A 19041-nucleotide genomic window follows, 5' to 3' on the forward strand; every position below is an offset into this window, starting at 1 on the left:
GTACTTTGAAAACTTTCTGTCATGGATATTAAATTCTTTTTCGAGCAAACCTCTGCCTCCTCGCTCTGCCTTCCCGCATCTGGGTCTCCAAGCTTCCACCTTCTTGACAGACAAAAAAAAACATAATTGCACTTCCGAGATTCCAGAGAGATTCATTTCATCTTTAATCATTTGTATTAGATGTCATTGTATGGTGTTCCTAATGAAGTGTTTAGTGAGCGCACTGTCAGTTCCCTTGTAAAAAAAAAAAAAAAAAAAGTTACATGGTACAGCAAAGATTACGATAACTTAGACACATCTTCTTGTAGTTCTTCTTACTTCCTGTTTCAATAGATGATTGATCAAGATAAACCAGAAAGTAACACCATACACCACTCACTCTTGTCTTTGTTATTCCTTGTTGTGCTTTAAGGCTTTTTTTGCACTCAACAATGCCAGGAACGACATTTAGGGACATTTTCATCCCTGGACTTTCAAACCGGTCAACCTTAGCTCATGTTTTACTAAAGATGGAGATTTTTTTAATGTATTAATCAATCAGTCAATCAATCCATCTTTATTTATATAGCACCTTTCATACATTAAAATACAACTCAAGGTGCTAAACAATTAAAACATCCATAATACAATAAAAAGAAATATTTTTGCCCTTTCAGTATATCCACTTTTCTAAGTTATTTTTTGGGGAGCTAATTTTGATAGCGGAGTTATCAAGTTTCAACATAGCGGAGAGCGACGAAGGATTCGTGAATGGCAAGAAATATTAACACTTATAAGGACGTTATTATCCGCTAGCAGTTTGTTTTAGAATCGACATAATTACGTAGCGTACACAATTCAATGTCCTGTTCTTTACAACTCATTATTTGCCGTAATTGTTCAGTTTTCCTAGCAAAGACTACGTCAGCTGCCATGTGTGTGTTTTATTTTGGAAAAACAACAAAAAACACATGAAAAGAAATAGTAGTAAGGTCCATCTTGCCCATAGCACGTGAAGGCACCGTTACTGTACAGGAGTAAACAACGTTGTCTTGGTAAATTTGAACTGACCAATCACTAAACGGCGCATGCCAAATAGGGCCCACTCGTGCCGTGCCCTTAATCGGCAACCGACCAATGGCTGAGGAGGTGGGCGGAGTTTACAAAAATAACAGCGGCGGATTTGAAGTGAGGGAACATGGCTGCGGGTAAAGATGCCGATGAAAACACGCCAAAAAGGAGGTAAAGACGCATTCCGTCGCCACATTTTTACGTACCATTGGTGTGTACGGCGACTGAGGATCCCACTTTATCGTGTACCAAGCGGAACGCGTAACCTTCGAGCAGTAAAAGCGGATACCCGAACGACTGTCACTTACCACTGACCGTTGTTGTTATCCGCTAAGCTAACAACCTTAACAAAAATCAATTCTAGTCAAAGGTTGACCATTTGCCATTCGTAAGTTTTTGGACTTGAACAACACATTGCCATGCGAGTCAACGTGTCGTCGCATCCGTTAGTACCGTACATTGACAGCCACTATTTTACATTTAGGGTTGTAAAAGGTAGCAGATTTGGTAGAATTGAGATGGTGAATTTGCGGATATAATCCAAATGGTGACTTAAATCATGTTGATCATGCATGAATATAAAAATGTACGTAGATGAACGACATTTCATCACATTTGGAAATCAAAATAATCTTCACCAATCAAATTGCAACGATCCAAAATCAAATGCTTTTCAGTGAGCGGAGAGCTTCCTTTCACCGAGTTGACCGCCATTTTGACTTGTGACATAAGCTTCACTTTAGCTGCAGCGTTTCTGAAACATGCTCGTAAATCACATTTTGGCGAACAACACAAAGAAAGAAGTAAAAACCCAAACAAAAACATGACTACTCGTAATAGAAAATGGATCATAAACCGGGCCACTTGTAAATATAGATTTAATACAGCTTTTATTTTTAGTGCAGTGACTATTTTTCAAACTGTGCATAGCAATACCGGGACTTTATTATCTATATTTCTTAGGAACAAAACCTCTGACATTTTTATGATGACTACTTAGACCTACTAAGCAACTGCATATGAAATCATGAACTACAAATGGTTTCAAATAGCCTGCGTAACATTTATAAATGGATGGTCAATGACAATCCTTAATGTTTCAGAGAAAGAGGGAATTTTTTTTTTTTTGCATAAAAACATCCTGAAATTAGTTTTTTCTTTTGCTGGCTACATCTGCCATAAACTCAGTCACTAAAATGATCTTCATTAGCATAAGAGTCCCACCATATAACATTTATGTAACTCTCACTGACAAAAATGACATTTTGAAAATATTTTCACTTGTGTATTTTGAGTTACTTTAGGAAAAGTAACCAAATTTCAGGTATTTTATTGCTATTGTTTGATGCAAAACTGCTGTCCCTTCAAAAGCAGGCACACCAACGTGGTGGTCCATCCGGATGCGTTGCCAGGAACGTCCCACACCGCCACCTCCCGCCCACCCGTCATCTTCAACCCGGACTTTTTTGTGGAGAAGCTGCGCCATGAGAACGCCGACGCCTTCCTGGAGCTCGTGTTGAGCAACATCACTCGCCTGATCGACCTCCCCGGCGCCGAGTTCTCTCAGCTCCTCGGCGAGGAGGGTCCCAAGACCCCCGGATTCTTCCGTTCGTTGAACTTCCTCAAACGCAAAGGTTGGAGGCAAACCTTCTGTTTTAGGGTTTTTAAGTGTGCATACATAATACAACAATTTGATGTCGATTATTTAGTAGGGGTGGGAATCTTTGAATGTCTCACGATTCGATTCCGATTTTTTGGGGGGTCTGCGATTCGATTCAGAAAGATTTTTGATTCAAAATGATTTGATTGGCAATGATTTTTGCTTCAATCTATACATGTGCAAGGAATTGTAATGATCTACTCCAGTCTGACTCGCTAATGCTAATTAGCGCGCTACTCGCGGCACTTCTTTCACTCAAAAGAATGGCTCCACACTGAGAAAAAAAACTTTTATTGGAATAACTTGATTGTGACTTTTTTCTTCTACTCTCTAATGTGGCTACAACTTAACAGTTTATTAGACCGTGTGGAACCACACTGCCCCTCAGTGGCCAAACCGGGTACAACATGAACAGCGCTCCAAATAAAGGCACACACAAACAAGGGCAAGACAGTATAAAATAATTTAAATAAAATCGATTTGGGGGCATTTAAAATCGATTCTGAATCGTACTAAATGAGAATCGTGATTCTTATGAGAATTGATTTTTGGCACACCCCTATTATTTAGCACCTACAGTAGCAGAGAATGGAGAACTATAGGATCTAGAATAGCACTTGGTATGATGTAGAATACGTGAATGAAGTAGGATGTAGAATAAATACATTAAGATAAGACTTAAGTGCAATAATTAAGTGTATAAAGCGGAACAAAGGAGTGGAGTGGGCAGGATGTAGAAGACCATGGCAAGTAGAATGACACGGTTAGTCGGGTGTCAAATAAAATGGCGTGTTTTGTGCTGTTTGTGAGTGACTGTGTTGTTGTCCCAGAAAAAGGTGGCGTGTTTGGGGCTGCGCTGTCCGTGAGCGCTGTGGCTCACATATACCGACTCATTGAGTACCTCAGTAAAAGTAAGTTCACATTCACATCTACTGTTTTATTCGACCTTCCATTTGAATCTCCATTTCTTTGTTTTTGTTTTGTTTTTCCGCTCTACTCCGTGTTAATCCGGCGCTACTTTATTCTGCTTTATGGTTTTGTAGTTGTGTTTTATACTGCCCTGTTATTAAGTCATATTTTCGTGTTCCATATTTATTCTCTGCTACCATTACTTCTACTTTTTTCTCTCTCTTTTTTGTGTGTTCATTCTGGCCCTACTAAATTGTAATCATTTTTTTATATTGGTACCGTTTTTATTCCCAAATTTATTCACAACATTCCACTAGTTGTGTGTTATTCTGGGCCCTGCTTTATTGTACTCAGTGTTTTTCAAGTCCTCCATTATTGTGCTATTTTTGGTCTAAATTATTTACAAAATAATGGCCGAGGTTATTTTTTCAGCTTTTGATTATATTATACAGTATTTATTTATTAATAATTTCATTTCAGGGGTGGACTGGAATGATCTATTTAACTTTGGATGTAGTCGATTTTAACGGAGGTGGCTACTGGTCATCATCCTGAGAAGATGTTTCAAGGCAAAAATAAAAAATTGGGGGGACAATATGACTTATTTTTTTTAAGAGGGTGACGATATTTATTCGCAAGCTTCCTCTCTATTAAGTATTATTTAGATCCCACTTTAGCCACACTGATTCTATGCCCTACTTTATTTGACTAATTGTTATTCTAATCTCCGGTAGATGCTATTTTATTCTACGAAGTGTTATTCTAGCTCCTGATTTATTCCGCTATTTGTTTTTCACATTCTTCCACTCTATCCCGTGTTCTTTGAGGTACAGTACTTTATTCCACTCACTAAGTCCGACCTTGTTCGCATATTTTTTCCTAACTTTCCACTCCATTGTTGAAGGACGGTCTCATTTCCCTCACGTTTCGCTCTCCTCGCCGTAAGTCTGACTTGACCCTCCTCTAACCCCGGCCCAGATCTGCAGGTGGAGGGTCTGTTCCGCGTTCCGGGCAACGGCGCGCGGCAGCAGGCCCTGAAGGAGCTTCTGGCGAGCGGCGCCGACGTCGACTTGCAGTCCGGGGACTTCCATCCCAACGACGCCGCCACGCTGCTCAAGACCTTCCTGGGGGAGTTGCCCGAGCCGCTGCTCACGCACAAACACTTCCACGTCCACCTCAAGATTGCTGGTACGACTTCAACGCTCTTCCAGGCAGACGCTCTGAACTCAAAGTTGCCCGCGCAGACCCGATGGCCTTTTTTTTTCTTTTCAGACATGACGTTGCTGGACGAGCACGGCCGCAAGACGTCGGCGCCCAACAAGGAGCGTCAGACGGAGGCCCTGCAGCTCCTCTTCCTCCTGCTGCCCGCCGCCAACCGCTCGCTGCTCAAGCTGCTGCTGGACCTCCTCTACCACACCGCCAAGCAGCAGGACGCCAACAAGATGTCCGCCTTCAATCTGGCACTCATGTTCGCCCCGCATGTGCTCTGGCCGCGACACGTAAGACGCCTGCTTACCGTACGCACACACGCACGCACACACACACACCCACACACTCGAACGCTTGTAAAATCATCGGAATTGAAAAGTAGGAAATTGTGTTCATTTCGTCAGCACACATTTTTTTCACTAAACTTAAACCGTCATTTATAAACAATAACTGGGACTAAATCAGTGCACATTTTCGTCGGCTCATGAAGATGAGACGGAAATGTATTTCACTTAATAAAATCTATGGACATTTTAGTTCATGAACAAAAATGAGACGAAAATTCTATGATTTTTGTAAAATCGTGTCTTTGCTAATATGTCACTGTGACGTTGTCATGTGACACAGTGACACGCCCCCTTTCAAATCTGCAGCTGGTGAGTGCAGCAATCACATGGGACAGACAGGAGGTGGATTCACGGTGAACGGTTCAAAAAATTTTTTTTTATAGTTACAATGTATTTTTACATGAATCCAACTGCTATAGCGTTCCAACAATAATGTTAATACAACCGCTAACTAATGCTGAGTTGAACACTGCTTAAAATTGAAAAGAAATGGATTACTATTTTAGAATAAATGATCAATTGTTGGGGAATTATGATCATATACAAAATTGAAAAGATGCAATCAAATATTTCCCTTCCATACAGCTGACCAAAAGGGCTGAAAGCATAACCGTCCCAACCTAGATCGCAATCTTCATTTACAAGACGAAAAAAAAACTATATATATATTTTAATGTCTTGTGTGTGTGTGTGTGTGTGTGTGTGTGTGCGCGCGCGCTGCTGCAGATGACGGCCAACGACCTGAAAGACAACCTGAAGACACTCAACAACAGCATGGCCTTCCTCATCAGACATTCACAGAAACTCTTTAGGGTGACTAACATGATTACACGCACACAAGCAAAAACATAACCAAAAAAAACCCACCTGTGATATTTTTTGACTCCTCTAGATGGCACTCTTGGCTTAAAGGGGCTAGCTAGCTAAACAGCTAACTAGACAGACAGACAAAGGAAGCTTTATGAAGCAGCTGTGATATTTTTGACTCCTCTAGATGGCAGTCTTGGTTTAAAGATGCAGTGGGAATGTAATCAATTTCCATCGCCATCCATCTTGAAACCGAAAGCAGTAAAAACATTTTTTTTTTGCAAATGCATCATGAAGCTTCATATTCCCATCACTACGAATCAGTAAACTTGTACATGTACACTGTAAGATTTGTTTATTTATCCGAAACTTCAGGCTTCTAACGGCGAGCCGCTGTTTTTAACAAACAGGTTGCAAACGGTTTCAGGTTTGAGAAAAATTGCAATAAAATATTAACTCTTTGACTGCCAAAAATGTTAAATAACGTTTAGTAAAATCCTATGGAGGAGTGCCAAAGACGTTAAAAGACGTTTGTTTCAAAACAGAGGTGAAACTAACCATTTTCTATTGTTGATTACTGAAAAACGGAATAAGGTAGAAACAAACTTTTTTTTCTGATGAAAGATGAGAGTCCAATCTTTCATTTGGCATTATGTGTGTTTCCATAGTCCAAACACATAATTTTCTGTGGACCTTGAAAGATCAGTCAAAATATCAGTCAAAATGCTTAAATCGGCTGGCACCCACGGCATCCCTTTTCTGAAAACGTCTGGCAGTCAAAGAGTTAAGGCTTAATGTTCCATTCATATAACATTTTTCCATGCTTCCAAGTGTGAAAGCAAAGTGCTTCCAAAAATGGATGTTGAAATATCGATTCGGCCGCATATTGAATCGATACGAGAATTGCGCGCTGTAATATCGCGATATATCGCTGAATCGATTTTATTATATTTTTTAACACCCCTAAAATGCAACAAGGCCTGCACTCTAAAAACAGTTGGCTCACAATTAACCCAATCATGGATCAAAAATGGACCGATCCACTTTATGGGGGTTGTTTTATACAAAATGACCCCATTTTTTTGACCCAATTAAATCTGACCAATATTTATGAGTTGTTTTAGTGCGAAAGACTCATTTCTTGACTCCAAGTTCGGTCATATAGTTGGCTTATGATTTTAGAGTGTGAGTTGAAAATGAAAATGAAACATTTCAGCGCACACACTTTCATATTTCCCTCATGTGATGTTTGTGGCTTGCGTGGCAGGCGCCAGCGTACCTGAGAGAACATGCCAGAGCACACTTCATGAAGACCACCACCGTGCGCAGCAAGGTCAGGCCAAAGCCGGACTCATTTCTCTTGATTCATATTTGTCTTAACAACATGCAGCAAGTGTGGTGTAACTCATTTTTGCTCCCCGCAGCACGCGTCTCTGTCCCACAGCTGTCATTTTTGTGTGATGAAATGCATAATTACCATATATCAGTTAGCTCAGGTGATGTTTTTAGCCACTGTGTGTGTGTGTCTTTTAGGACGACCTGGACCTGTTGTCACTGAGCGGCCCACCCGGCACACAGGTGGCTTCCCCCCTGAAGCGGCGGGCGATTCCGGTCGGGGTCGGGATCGGGGCTGCCCCGGATCCGTGCCCGTCACCCGCTCAGCAGTACACGGAGGAGGCGCTGAAAGACCTCTTCAGGCACGTGCACCACAACATGCCCGACTCGGCTAAGAAGAAGAAGCTGGTCCGACAGGTTAGCGTAACGAGATATTATTATTATTGTTATTATTATTATTACCTGCAGATTCACCTGTTTGCAGACAGTAGCCAACCTCAAATAGCATATTGGAGGCTTATCAGTGTTTTTTTGAAGATTTTTGGGGGGTTAAATTTTTTTTTAAAAAAAGCCCCCCACACCTGCAATGCAGTTCAATGGCTGTCATCAATCTGGGATTTTCATTTAGTAGTTATTAGTAAATTAAGATTAGGGCTGGGTTTAAAAAAATCAATATCAAATCGATTTTCCTTTTCAAGCTTGATAGCCATTCATAAAACCATGAATCGATTATTTAAATATCTCTTTTCCCCATAAATTTATAATAATTTTTTTTTTGTATCTGTCTTCTTGAATTTAAATGTTTTTTTTTCTTATATTTATGAAAGGCCTGACTTAATGCACTTTAAGAGTATTCAGAATCTTTTTTATTTATTTATGTTTACAATTATTGAATTAGAATTCTGAAAACATTTTCATCTCATCCTTTCCAATCCCTTAAGTGATTATAACGTGTTACTTTCAATAAACTAAATCATTTAACCGGTTCCACAAAATGTAATTTAGAATTTAATGTTTGTGGAGTTTTTTATATTTTAAAAAATGGATGTTAGATAAATCATCAATATTGGATTGAAGTGGATCAAATCGAAATCGAATCAAACTGAACTCTTGTGAATCGAAATCTAATCGATTGAGGAAATCGTAATCGGTAGCCCAGCCCTCGTTGAGATTCTTGCTGTGCCATGTGTGCAGTTGCTCAAACAAAGCGCCGCAGCCACGAGTCCGTACGACGGGCCCAGCAAAAAGCGTCCGCGGTCTCGCTCCTTCGGAGGACTCATCAAGGTAACTCTGGCTTTGATGTTTGTTTGTTTTTTATGAAGATTTTGAAAAGTGAATTCACAGATTTGTTTGTCTGAAAGAAATTTCTGAAATTACACATTGAAAAAAAAAGACAAACAAAATCAGCAGGCAGTTTAGTCAATTAGATTTCCACATTTGCACAACACTGAAGATTGTTGACCAAATTTGCGAAGTAACTTTTTTGTACTCTCCGCATGTTTTTGTTAAATTGCTGTAAAAGCAGCAATTTGTCGCTGAGCATTTTTCATTGTGTACTTTATTTTGCCGGCTACTTTGTCGTAGTGTTTCCAAGCGACGCTCTTGTCTTTCTGATTCCAGCGTAAAACTCGAGCTGATCAGCTTACACCGGACGCGCACAAACACGGCAAAGAGAATGCCATTGTGCAGCAGGTGAGACACACACACACACACACACACAGGTTTGTTTTACTATCTTTGTGGGGCCATCTCATTGACATAATGCATTTCCTAGCCCCTCCCCCTAACCCCAACCATCAAAAATGATTGCCTACCCCTATTCCTTACCCTAACCGCAACCATAACCCAATTTAAAGCTAAACTCTAAAACCAGGCCTTGATCCTCAAAAAGAGGTCTAAACTTTGCACAACTCTGTGAAATCCCGAAATGTTGGCCCCACTATGTAACAAATACAAGAACACGCACACACACACAGAGGCAAAGTACTGAGTTAAAGAACACATATTCATTCCATTTGGGATTATTTATTGTGGTCTTTAACAAAACACAGAATGGTAAAACCTCAACACCATGCATCTGGCATGTACACAATCATTATCCAATGTTACATAAATGACTGTACGACTTTTGAAGATACACATTGTTAAAAAAAAAAAAACTTTTCTGTGTGTGTGTGTGTAGACGAAAAGTCCTCTGAATGGCGGCAGGTACTGCAGGGTGGGGCTGGTGTTGAAAAACCCCGACTTTGACTTTCACAGCGACAAAGCTGCAAAGGTGTCCAAGGTAGTACATGCACTACAACCAAAAACACACACACATACACAGACTACGACACACACTTGCCACCTCCAACCTAATGTGTCCCGTGTTTGATCAGGACACGCCCTCGCCCATGGCCAGATTGTTCTCTCCGTCTCAGGAGATTTCGCTGTAGACGCCCCGCCGCCGCCGCCTCCTGGTTTCCATGGCGACGGCTTCATGCTGCAGCGACTTTTTCAGACTATTGGTCCGTCTTAATACTGCACTATTGTTTACACATACTGGACACTTCATTAGGTACACCAGTACATGCGAATCAGGTGTGTCTCATGAAACCACACTAATTTTAGCATTTAAAAATATATTTTTTAACACTTTGTGGTACTTTGGGATTTTAAGTGGCCCATTTCAGAAGAAGCCATGATATATATATGGTTTTAAAAATAGTTTAATTTGTTTTGGTTCCTTTAAGTCAGTGGTGTCCAAACTCGGTCCTCGGGGGCCGGTAGTCCCGCAGGTTTTGGATATTTCTCTCCTCCAACACAGCTGAAGCTCATCAGCAAGCTCTACTAAGCCTGATAACAATCCTGTTGATTGAAACAGGTGCGTTGGAGCAGGGAAACCTCCAAAACCTGCGGGACTACCGGCCCCCGAGGACCGAGTTTGGACACCACTGCTAAGTGAACTATTGCGACTGTACAAGAAGCAGTGATCACTATCAAGCTAAGCTAGCGATGACTGCTCATTAGCTTACAGTAGCATTAGTAAGCAGTACCGTTTATAAATCGACAACTAGGGAACAAGGAGGGATGACTGATCGGTGCAACGCATTTCTGGACTTACTGTAAACCACCGTCACTGTACAGGAAGCATTCATAAGCAATACTGTTTGTTACCGCTCGACAGTCTATGACTACAAGCTAGCTTAGCCTAAACCAGCTGTTAGGTTTATAGAAGACTATTATGATCAAAGTAGGGATGACGGCTATTTAGAATAGCCGAACCTAAACTGTTCTGTATGTAAACAACTACAACCATACAGAAAAATATGACTGGTAAGGTGCTTTGCTGGCTGCGCTGCGTATAAGCGACAAGGAACAGGAAGCGCTGGACCGCTAGTTAGCATGTACCATCATTTTTTTAATTTTAGAAGTGACCACTATCGTACATGAAGTGATAACCACTCGCTATCTTACCATTCGTAAGATGTATGGTTTATAAAATCACGAGATAGCTTGGCCTTCATACTGTACTTTTTGTTTATAAATGCCCACTTCTGTACAAGTGATGAGAGGCAGACTTTGCTAGCGAACGCTAGCGTAGCCTTCGCGGACTGTGCTGTTTACTAATAATAATAATAACCACTACCGTACAGAAAATAACCGCTGCTGTATATCCTTGCCTACATTTGACCCTGTTAGCAGCAGGCAGCTACTGTACGTCCACTTTAACCCAGTTTGCGAGGAAGACGGAAATACTGTAATGTACCTGTTTACGTTTAGAATTACTGTTACTGGTTTTATTGTATTATACTTTTTTTTTTTGTCTGTTTTTCTACATGTGGTCAGCTAAAGGAAGAAAAAGGATGTTTGAGTGAGCAAAGAGGCGGACAGCTCGTTTGTTTTTGTTTTTTTTACGTGCAAAATGGAAGAGGGAAGGATGTTGTTTCGGGGGCAGTCACATGACGCTATCAAGGCGTGAGCCTGTGATTGGGCGGCTTTGTGCTCCCTGACCCCCGGTGGAGTGGAATGACATTGGCGGCGGGCATTTCGGCTTGAGGCCTGTATGAAAAGCCATCCTAGCCTACTTCTAGTGGAGCACTACTTCTTAACTAGTCTTACTAGTGAGGATGAAGAGCATAGCTACTGCAGGCGTGAACAATTAATTAATGAGTAAATATTTCCATACCATAGTAAAACGAATACATGTTTACTATAGTGAGGCAGAACTGTGCAGTAGTTGGCACGCTACTAGTGCTGTTCTACTAGTTGTGTGTGAGATGTAACAATTTTTATAATAGCAGGCCTGTGCTAGTAGTGGCACACCGTTATCAGCTAGTGCTAATTTTTGCCGATTAGTAATGTGTAGTTCTCGTTCAACTAATGAGGACAGTTCAGTGCACTAGTAGAAAGTGGGTGAATTTTGAAAGTAATTGGGTGACATTCACAGGCGTACATTAACTTAATGTTTACTAAATGTGAATTTTATTTTATTTTTTATTTTTTGGGGGAGGGGGCGTTTTGTTAAACAAATGTTTATGTTTACGACACAGTCCACCTGATGAAAGTTCCTCTTTCGTCATCATGGAATAGGTCAAATGTTAGATTTTTGTTGTTGTTGTTGTTTGTTTGTCTTTTCTCCACTGAGCTGCGTCCACTTACATATTAAAACATTTAATAAAAACGCGTGTTTTCTGTATTTTGTCACGGAGCTCATTTATCGCTTTGCAAAGCGCTGCAGTAATGCTCGATGTAGCCCACCAGAGGGCGACATGTTACCGCAGAACCTGCCCTGGCGATGCTTCACGAGAATCGCTGGCCACTTCATTAGGTACACAATTGATGAGCAAAGCCAATGTTGTTGTTATTATTATTTTATTGCTGACAGGGACCGAAGAATATTTATTGTTGTAGTTTTCAGCAGATGTACACCTTATTCCATTTTGTTTTACCCACCTAGCTAGCTAGCTAGCTATATTGACAGGGTTTCCATGGAGCCTCAAAATTAAATTAAATACTAAGTTATCAAAAAAATGACACTTGATGTTATATGTATACTTCATTTAGACTATTTAAAGTTCTTTAAAATACCTTGAGGCCAAGCTAGCTAGCTCAGCCTTTGAAAACGGCTGCTGTTTATAAACCTACAGGAATGCATGAGTGCTAGCTAATGTAGCATCCGTTGACTGTCTCTAAACTACTAGAGTGTACTTCCAAACAAAAATAGAAAACAAGCCGTGGTTTAGCTTCCTTCGACTGTATTCAGGGACGGCGCTATTCTGGGGCACCCCCTGCCCCCCCGTGGAGGAGCACAAAAGAAATGTCCATCCTCGCTCTGAACAATTTGGAGGGGTTGTTTGGGTGTGTATGGGGGGGGCACCTGTTCCAACTGACCCCCTTACCCAAGTCACGCTTTCAGCAGACCACCAGGTGGCCATGGCAACATTAATATATATATATTTATATTATTTTGTCTTATGTGGTCCTTCCCGTGTAGAATGTTATATTTCATAATATTTATTTTGATGAAGACATCACTTCGCATTTGCTGGAATGTTTTTGCTTCATTTTATTGGCTCAATGTGTCTCACCCTCAAAAGTTTCACAGGGAAGGTTTACATTAGTGATGGGCGATAACTGCAAATGTCTATACTGCAATTTTCCTTTAACATTTTCTGCAATCCAAATCACCAAAAACACTTAAAGTTGGTTTGGAAAATTGTCCCCAAAAAATCCACCCCTGAAACCAGTTTTACAAATCAAAACAAAATTGAGTAGACAAGTCTCACAGACTCTTGCCTGAAATTGAACAGGAAGTCGGCCATTTTGGTTTAAAGCATCTAATTTGCAGTCAGTTCATTCAGCCCCTGTAACATCAGTTTTGCCAATCGACACGAAACTGGACAGACATGTCTATCAAATGATGATAGAAAGCTCTCAAGGATGTCCAAACCTCAACATGAGGTCGGCCATTTTGCTTTCAAATAGCTATTTTGCACTCAGTCACACTCTTTCATGGTTAAAAACAAAATCGGCCCTTGACTCCAGTCCAGTCTCACCATTTTTGGGTGAACTTGTTAACCAAATCAACACACGAAAAAAACTCTCCAAAATGGAACAGAAAGTCAGCCATTTTGGTTTGAGGCAGCCATTTTGGTTTGAGGCAGCCATTTCGTACTCAGCCCTGCCTCCGGGAAAATTACCGCTGATGCCAGTTTGACTGATCAGCACAAAATTGAGTGGCCATGTCTAAAAATCCCGACACACACTTGACGCGGGTTTTACTGATTGACATGAGCGGTCAATGGTGATGTCCATCATAACTCCACGCATGAAAAATTCTCAAGGACCCTTGGCCGAAATTGAACAGGAAGTCTGAAGCAGCCAATTGCCGGCACTTGCACGTTTACAAACTCGTACCAGGGAGCCTACTAGACAGATGCACAATGTTTATCTATGCACCTTTTTCATTTTTTTTTTTTTGTGCGCTTTTGTAGGCATCAATATCTGATGACCATTTCGAGAAGTCGCCATGACAAACTGGGTTCGAAACCGAGAATTATCGTTATGACAAATTAGGTTAACTGTCCTTATGTTTTCCCCTGAGCTGCTGACTCTGATGCTTTGGCGTAATTACTATCCCCCCCCCCCATCATGTTCACACTTCCTCACCCCCTTCTCCCCCTTCCCTTGTGGGGGCGAGAGACATACAGTAGAGCAGAGAGAGAGGCTGAATAGAAGCAAGTTCACCCCGGGTGCTTTGGGGAGCTGCTGGGGTGGAGTCTTATTGCTGTTATTTGTAAAAGCTTTTGATGGATGATTGCTCTGTGCAGTTGTGTGTGTATAGAGAGAGAGGGAGTCCCTCACCCCCCTCACTCCCCCCCTCACTCCCTCCCTCCCTCTTCCTCTCCCCCCTCAGTGGCTGGCGTCTGCGCGCACAATGACTCAATGAGAGGAAGCCGAGCAAGTAGGAGGAGGAAGAACAGTCGGCGCGGAGCACTCAAACCCAAGCAGACCTCCTCCATCCTCGGCTTGCGCTCCCGGTTCCCGGCTGTCCCCAGCCTACCTGGACGGGTCCGAGCTCAACTCCTTCCTTGTGCGTCCGCTGCCTGGAGAAGGCGGCGCTCCTGCATCCGTGAGCAGGATGCCTGCTGGGACCGGCGGGAGGTCAAGAAGATGCGGGCGCGCGTCCCCATCCGCGCTGCTGGTGCTGGCGATGGTGTTGGGGGGCCGAGCCGGCGCGCAGGCCTGCCCGGCACCCTGCAGCTGCCTGGGGAAGACGGTGGACTGCCACGGCCTCGGGATCCACGCCGTGCCCACAAGCATTCCCAGAGGAGCGGAGAGGCTGTGAGTAACACATGAGCGTGAGATTGAAAAACAAGTTTGGCACGCTGGCTGAAGGGTTGGTGTCAAATTCATTTCCTCGGACGAAGATTATAATGTTCAACGACCTGAAATGGCTACGGCTAAAGGCTTATTACTTTCGGAAGCATGCGCTGAATCGAATGTTTGTGGATGCTGAGTGCCATTGCAGCCCCGTGGATGGACTTCTGTGGCTTTGCGCCGACGCCTGCTCTAGGAGATTGCTGTTGTTTCCATAAGTGTTGATAGCAACAGGACTTCCGCTTAGTTTGTCAAGAACACATCCTGGGATGTGAGGAACTTGCCATGTATGACGTCATGCGTTTGGGCCCAGCCGTTTAATCGGCCGCCCGATTTAATCGGTCGATATTAGTACTTTTAAAATTGGCGATAAATCACCAGATTTTTTTTGGGGGGGCGGGCAAATCAATACTTGATAGCATGTTTAATGCCAAACAAATAAATAAAATAACGCAAGATTGATCCAGAGTTTCACAACCTTTATACCCTTGACTTTTAAAACGGTTTATTGCAAAACATTGAGTAATTTCAAATTGCAGTAAAAAATAAATTCTTACCTTGACCTCTTCAACATCTGACAAAGTGATTCTTCAAAAATAAGGTGTTTCTCTTTTTTTCAAATATATCTGTGCAATGTATCTGATCCTATACATCAGGCTTTTGAGCGGGAAAAATATTACACTCATGAAATCGAGGACTCAAAATGATTTGTAATATGGATGTTATGTTTGGCGTTGCAGTTAACTTAACACGTGAGAGTAATTGTGTCCAGAAGTGACCAACCCATCTTTTCGGGTTCACACAGTAACAATGCACACAAAAGGGGGTTTTTGGACACAAAAAAAACAATGCAAAAAAGTGCGCTATTTTATACAAAACCGAAAACCTGCTAAATTGGGTTGTTTGATGGGTTTTTCATTTTGACCCAACTTTTTGAGTTAAATCAATCAATAAATAAAAATCACATTTACTTTACCCGGTTCCTTTTTCACCCAATTTGGCTTTTTTTTTTCTTTCTTTTTTTTTTTTATCTCAAATGTTTTTAGACATTAAAAATAAAAAATAAACAGTTCTGCCACATTTTTTATTTCACTTCAACAGACATTGTGCTGCTCCTTCTAGTGGGCCTGTTTGGCCACTGGGGGGCAATATAATGCAAAGATACAGATTTTTTTTTAGGTGTCTTAGCTCCTCGGTAAGGCATAGTAATATTAGTCGTTCTTCGCAAAGGATAAAAAATACATGCACTTGAGTTTCAGGGCAGCGCTGTTTAATGAAATGCGTCGTTAACCATATCAAAATCGATATAGTTCGGGAGTGGGGACTGCAGTCGTAACTTATTCACTTCTCACACTATACAGTAAATGAATGTCCACTATATAAAAATCACTATGTAGCGATTCGAGTAGTAGGGAATTATTCCCAACGCAGCCACAAAGTCCCACATCAGCTATTTGCAGCAGGAACGATGACATCAGGGTGTATAAATAAGGAAACACTCGGTGTGTGTGTGTGTGTGTGTGTGTGTGCGTGTGAATAATTGATGCGGGCGCACACACATTATCCCCTCCCTGCTCCATCTTCTCCTTTGCGGGTCACTGCAAGAAGATGTCTTCATCGGGGAAATGGTGCCGGAAAAAAAGTGCCGCGAGGGTCGTCTCATGGGGGTTTGACATTTACACTCCACGGTGACCATCCTGGGATGTTGACTTTGAGGATCGGAAACCTCTTATTGCCACTCCCGGTTGTCGTTTACTCTCAAACTCAAATCAAATCTATCTTGTGTATTCATAACAACCGACAAAAAAGTTGTCAGAAGAAAGACCCCGCTAGCTTGATGCTAACAAACGATGGAAAACAACATTTACATGCTAACTTATAGCATTGGCAATTCGTGTTTGACATGATCACAATACTCACATGCGTATTTTCTTCATCCTCTGCAAAGAGCTGTCTAATATTACTGCAGCTCTTCGAGTCCCTGAGAACAGCGTCAATGTGAATGCAGACAAACGGAGATTGTGAGGTGGGTGTGAAAGGGTGAGAGTAGAGTGATGACACTGTGGATTCCTAATCTGTGGGTGAACTGCTCATCCAAGTGATGAAATAGTTAAGATGGTCAAGAGTGACGCAAAGATGATGAAAGGATTAGAATGGAAGGATTGTGATTGTAAAAGTGGAGGTGGAAGGATGAATCTGGAGGGTAAAGCATGCCATGCAGCTGAAGGTGAAAGGATGAGGTCAAGGTGGTAAAAGGATGAAAATTGTTTGTACCGAGGTCAAACATGGGTGAATAAAATGAAGACTATTTGGATGGACGTGAAAGGATGAGGGTGGTGTTGTTGAAGATTAAGTGATGAAAGGATGAATATTGTCGAGAGGTGAAATTAGGATGGTGAAGTGATGAAAGGAAGAACATTGTTAAGATGGAGGTGACAGGATGAAGAAGAAAGATGGCCAATGTTAAAACTGGGGTTAGCGCATGAGGTGCAGAGTTGTGAATGGGTGAAAATGATCAAGATGGGGATGAGCTGCCGATGATGAAGTGGTGAAATAGTGAAGAGCGATAAAATGGGGATTACAAAGGTGAAAGGGTGAGTGCTGTGTGACATTCCCTCCGTCGTTCCCAAAGTGAAGCTGTGATGTTTCAGAGTTGACCTCCAGAGGTTAATTTGAGGCTACGTTTCAACACAAGCAGGTTTATTTTACTATCTTTGTGGGGCCATCTCATTGACATAATGCATTTCCTAGCCCCTCCCCCTAACCCCAACCCTCAAAAATGATTGCCTACCCTTAATCCTTACCCTAACGTCAACCGTAACCCAATTCAAACCGAAACTCTAAAACCAAGTCTTGACCCTCAAAAAGAGGCCTAAACTTGTGGGGGCCAGCAAAATGGCCCCACATGGACGGATGGGCCCCACAACTCTGTGAAATGTTGGCCCCACTATGTAACAAAAACACACACACGTCTTCTTTACTGTCGTTAGAGACATATTTGATGAAGCCCAATTAGCATGCATAGTGATCTGTGTGTGTGTGTGTGTGTGTGTGTGTGTGTGTGTGTGTGCGTGTGCCATTCCCGGGGTGACAGCTGGCAATGAGGGGTTCATTCATCATTGGTGAGTTTGAACAGTGGGATATGTTCCAGCCAGGGGAGACTTTAAGGGGATAAACTGTATTTTTGTGGCTCAAACATGTCGTTGTGTGTCGGCGTAAGAATGATGCGAGACCAAGTAGCGTCCTTGTTGTCAGGCCGTAGAAGTGGTTTTCGATTGACTGGCCATCGAGTGGAAAAATGTACCTTTTTTTTTTTAATACAATTTTGAAGCCTCATTTTATGGAGTTGTTTATATATATATTTTTTTTTATTTATTTATTTATTTATTTTTTATTTTTTAAAATTTTTTTTTTACAAATCATTCATATTTAGCAGAGGTTCTAATAACACTCTTCTCTGTGACGTGCCAATTTTACTAGTCATTCATTTTCACTCGAGAGGTACTTTAAACAAAAGGTTTTCCTTAACTAAAATAAAAATAAAAATCATAGTAAAAAATAACAAATTGAAACTGGATTGTCTGCTCACAAAAAGAAAAGAAAAAGTATTTTTATAATGAAAATGTCCATCGTTTTGGTCTGTCTCTTTATTTCATACACAACTTTTTGGCATTGATTGGAAAAGTTGATTTGTGGATGGTTTGGAATGTGTTTTTGAGTACAAAACAAAAACCAACACTAATCCTAATAAAAACTTCTCTTAAACTAAGCATTTTTCAAGAAATAAAAAATAATCCAAAACGGACAAACCCCACTCTAAAAGCTCATTAGGAAACTCAATATGAAAAAGAAAATTCAAGTAAAAATTATGAAAAATCTTACAATTCTGTTGTGTGCTTGGGAGACACGTTACGCTTTAACGAGCTGTTTGTCACATTTGAGGTTGGTCGCAGGGCCGCGTAGGCTCGTGTTGTGTCTCCCAGATTTGACCTTTGACCCCACCCTACTATGACGACCAGACTGGCTCACCCGCGCCGTCTCCTCGCCGTCTTTCTCCCACCCCAAAACAAAAACTTGTCGTCCCGGGGCGAGTACTACACACTGTACACACACACACACACACACACACACACCATCATCATCATCATCATCATCATCATCATCAGTACAGGACAAGGTCACACACGCATGCACTCAGCAGGCTCAGCTTACCTCTGCCACAAGAGCATTGTGGGAAGTATGACATCATCCCATTTTTTGTCTTGCAGGGATCTGAACGGGAACAACCTGACCGTCATCACCAAGTCGGACTTTTCCGGCCTCAAGCATCTGCGAGTGCTGTGAGTGCTCCGCTTTTCCTCT

General features: G+C 41.7%; 2 protein-coding genes across 3 annotated transcripts in view; both read left to right on the forward strand.

Moving 5' to 3' along the window:
* Positions 1-1075: 1075 nt before the first annotated feature.
* Positions 1076-11974, forward strand: arhgap19 (Rho GTPase activating protein 19). The gene is made up of 13 exons (XM_077572123.1): positions 1076-1221; positions 2422-2684; positions 3541-3621; positions 4598-4807; positions 4892-5118; positions 5902-5988; positions 7250-7315; positions 7516-7734; positions 8512-8601; positions 8938-9009; positions 9500-9601; positions 9696-10057; positions 10233-11974. Exons 1-12 carry the CDS (start codon positions 1178-1180, stop codon positions 9750-9752), a joined length of 1518 nt encoding a protein of 505 aa, XP_077428249.1. The 5' UTR covers positions 1076-1177; the 3' UTR covers positions 9753-10057; positions 10233-11974.
* A 2256-nt stretch (positions 11975-14230) lies between these two features.
* slit1b (slit homolog 1b (Drosophila)) overlaps positions 14231-19041 on the forward strand; it is a 31961-nt gene continuing 27150 nt past the window's right edge. For both annotated transcript variants that reach the window (XR_013294802.1, XM_077571102.1), the window contains exons 1-2: positions 14231-14643; positions 18948-19019. Coding sequence is in view for 1 of the 2 variants with exons in the window: in XM_077571102.1 (XP_077427228.1) it covers positions 14441-14643; positions 18948-19019 (275 nt within the window). In the remaining variant the exon portion in view is untranslated. The remainder of the gene's footprint in view (positions 14644-18947; positions 19020-19041) is intronic.

This window comes from Vanacampus margaritifer, chromosome 7 (genome assembly GCF_051991255.1).
Source record: "Vanacampus margaritifer isolate UIUO_Vmar chromosome 7, RoL_Vmar_1.0, whole genome shotgun sequence".
NCBI lineage: Eukaryota > Metazoa > Chordata > Actinopteri > Syngnathiformes > Syngnathidae > Vanacampus > Vanacampus margaritifer.

Bases quoted from the DNA above. Each gene is read 5' to 3' on its own strand.
- arhgap19 (XM_077572123.1), top strand. From the start codon at position 1,178: ATGGCTGCGGGTAAAGATGCCGATGAAAACACGCCAAAAAGGAG. The intron at 7,735-8,511 runs GTTAGCGTAACG...CCATGTGTGCAG, and splicing joins AGAAGAAGCTGGTCCGACAG to TTGCTCAAACAAAGCGCCGC. The intron at 9,010-9,499 runs GTGAGACACACA...GTGTGTGTGTAG, and splicing joins AGAATGCCATTGTGCAGCAG to ACGAAAAGTCCTCTGAATGG.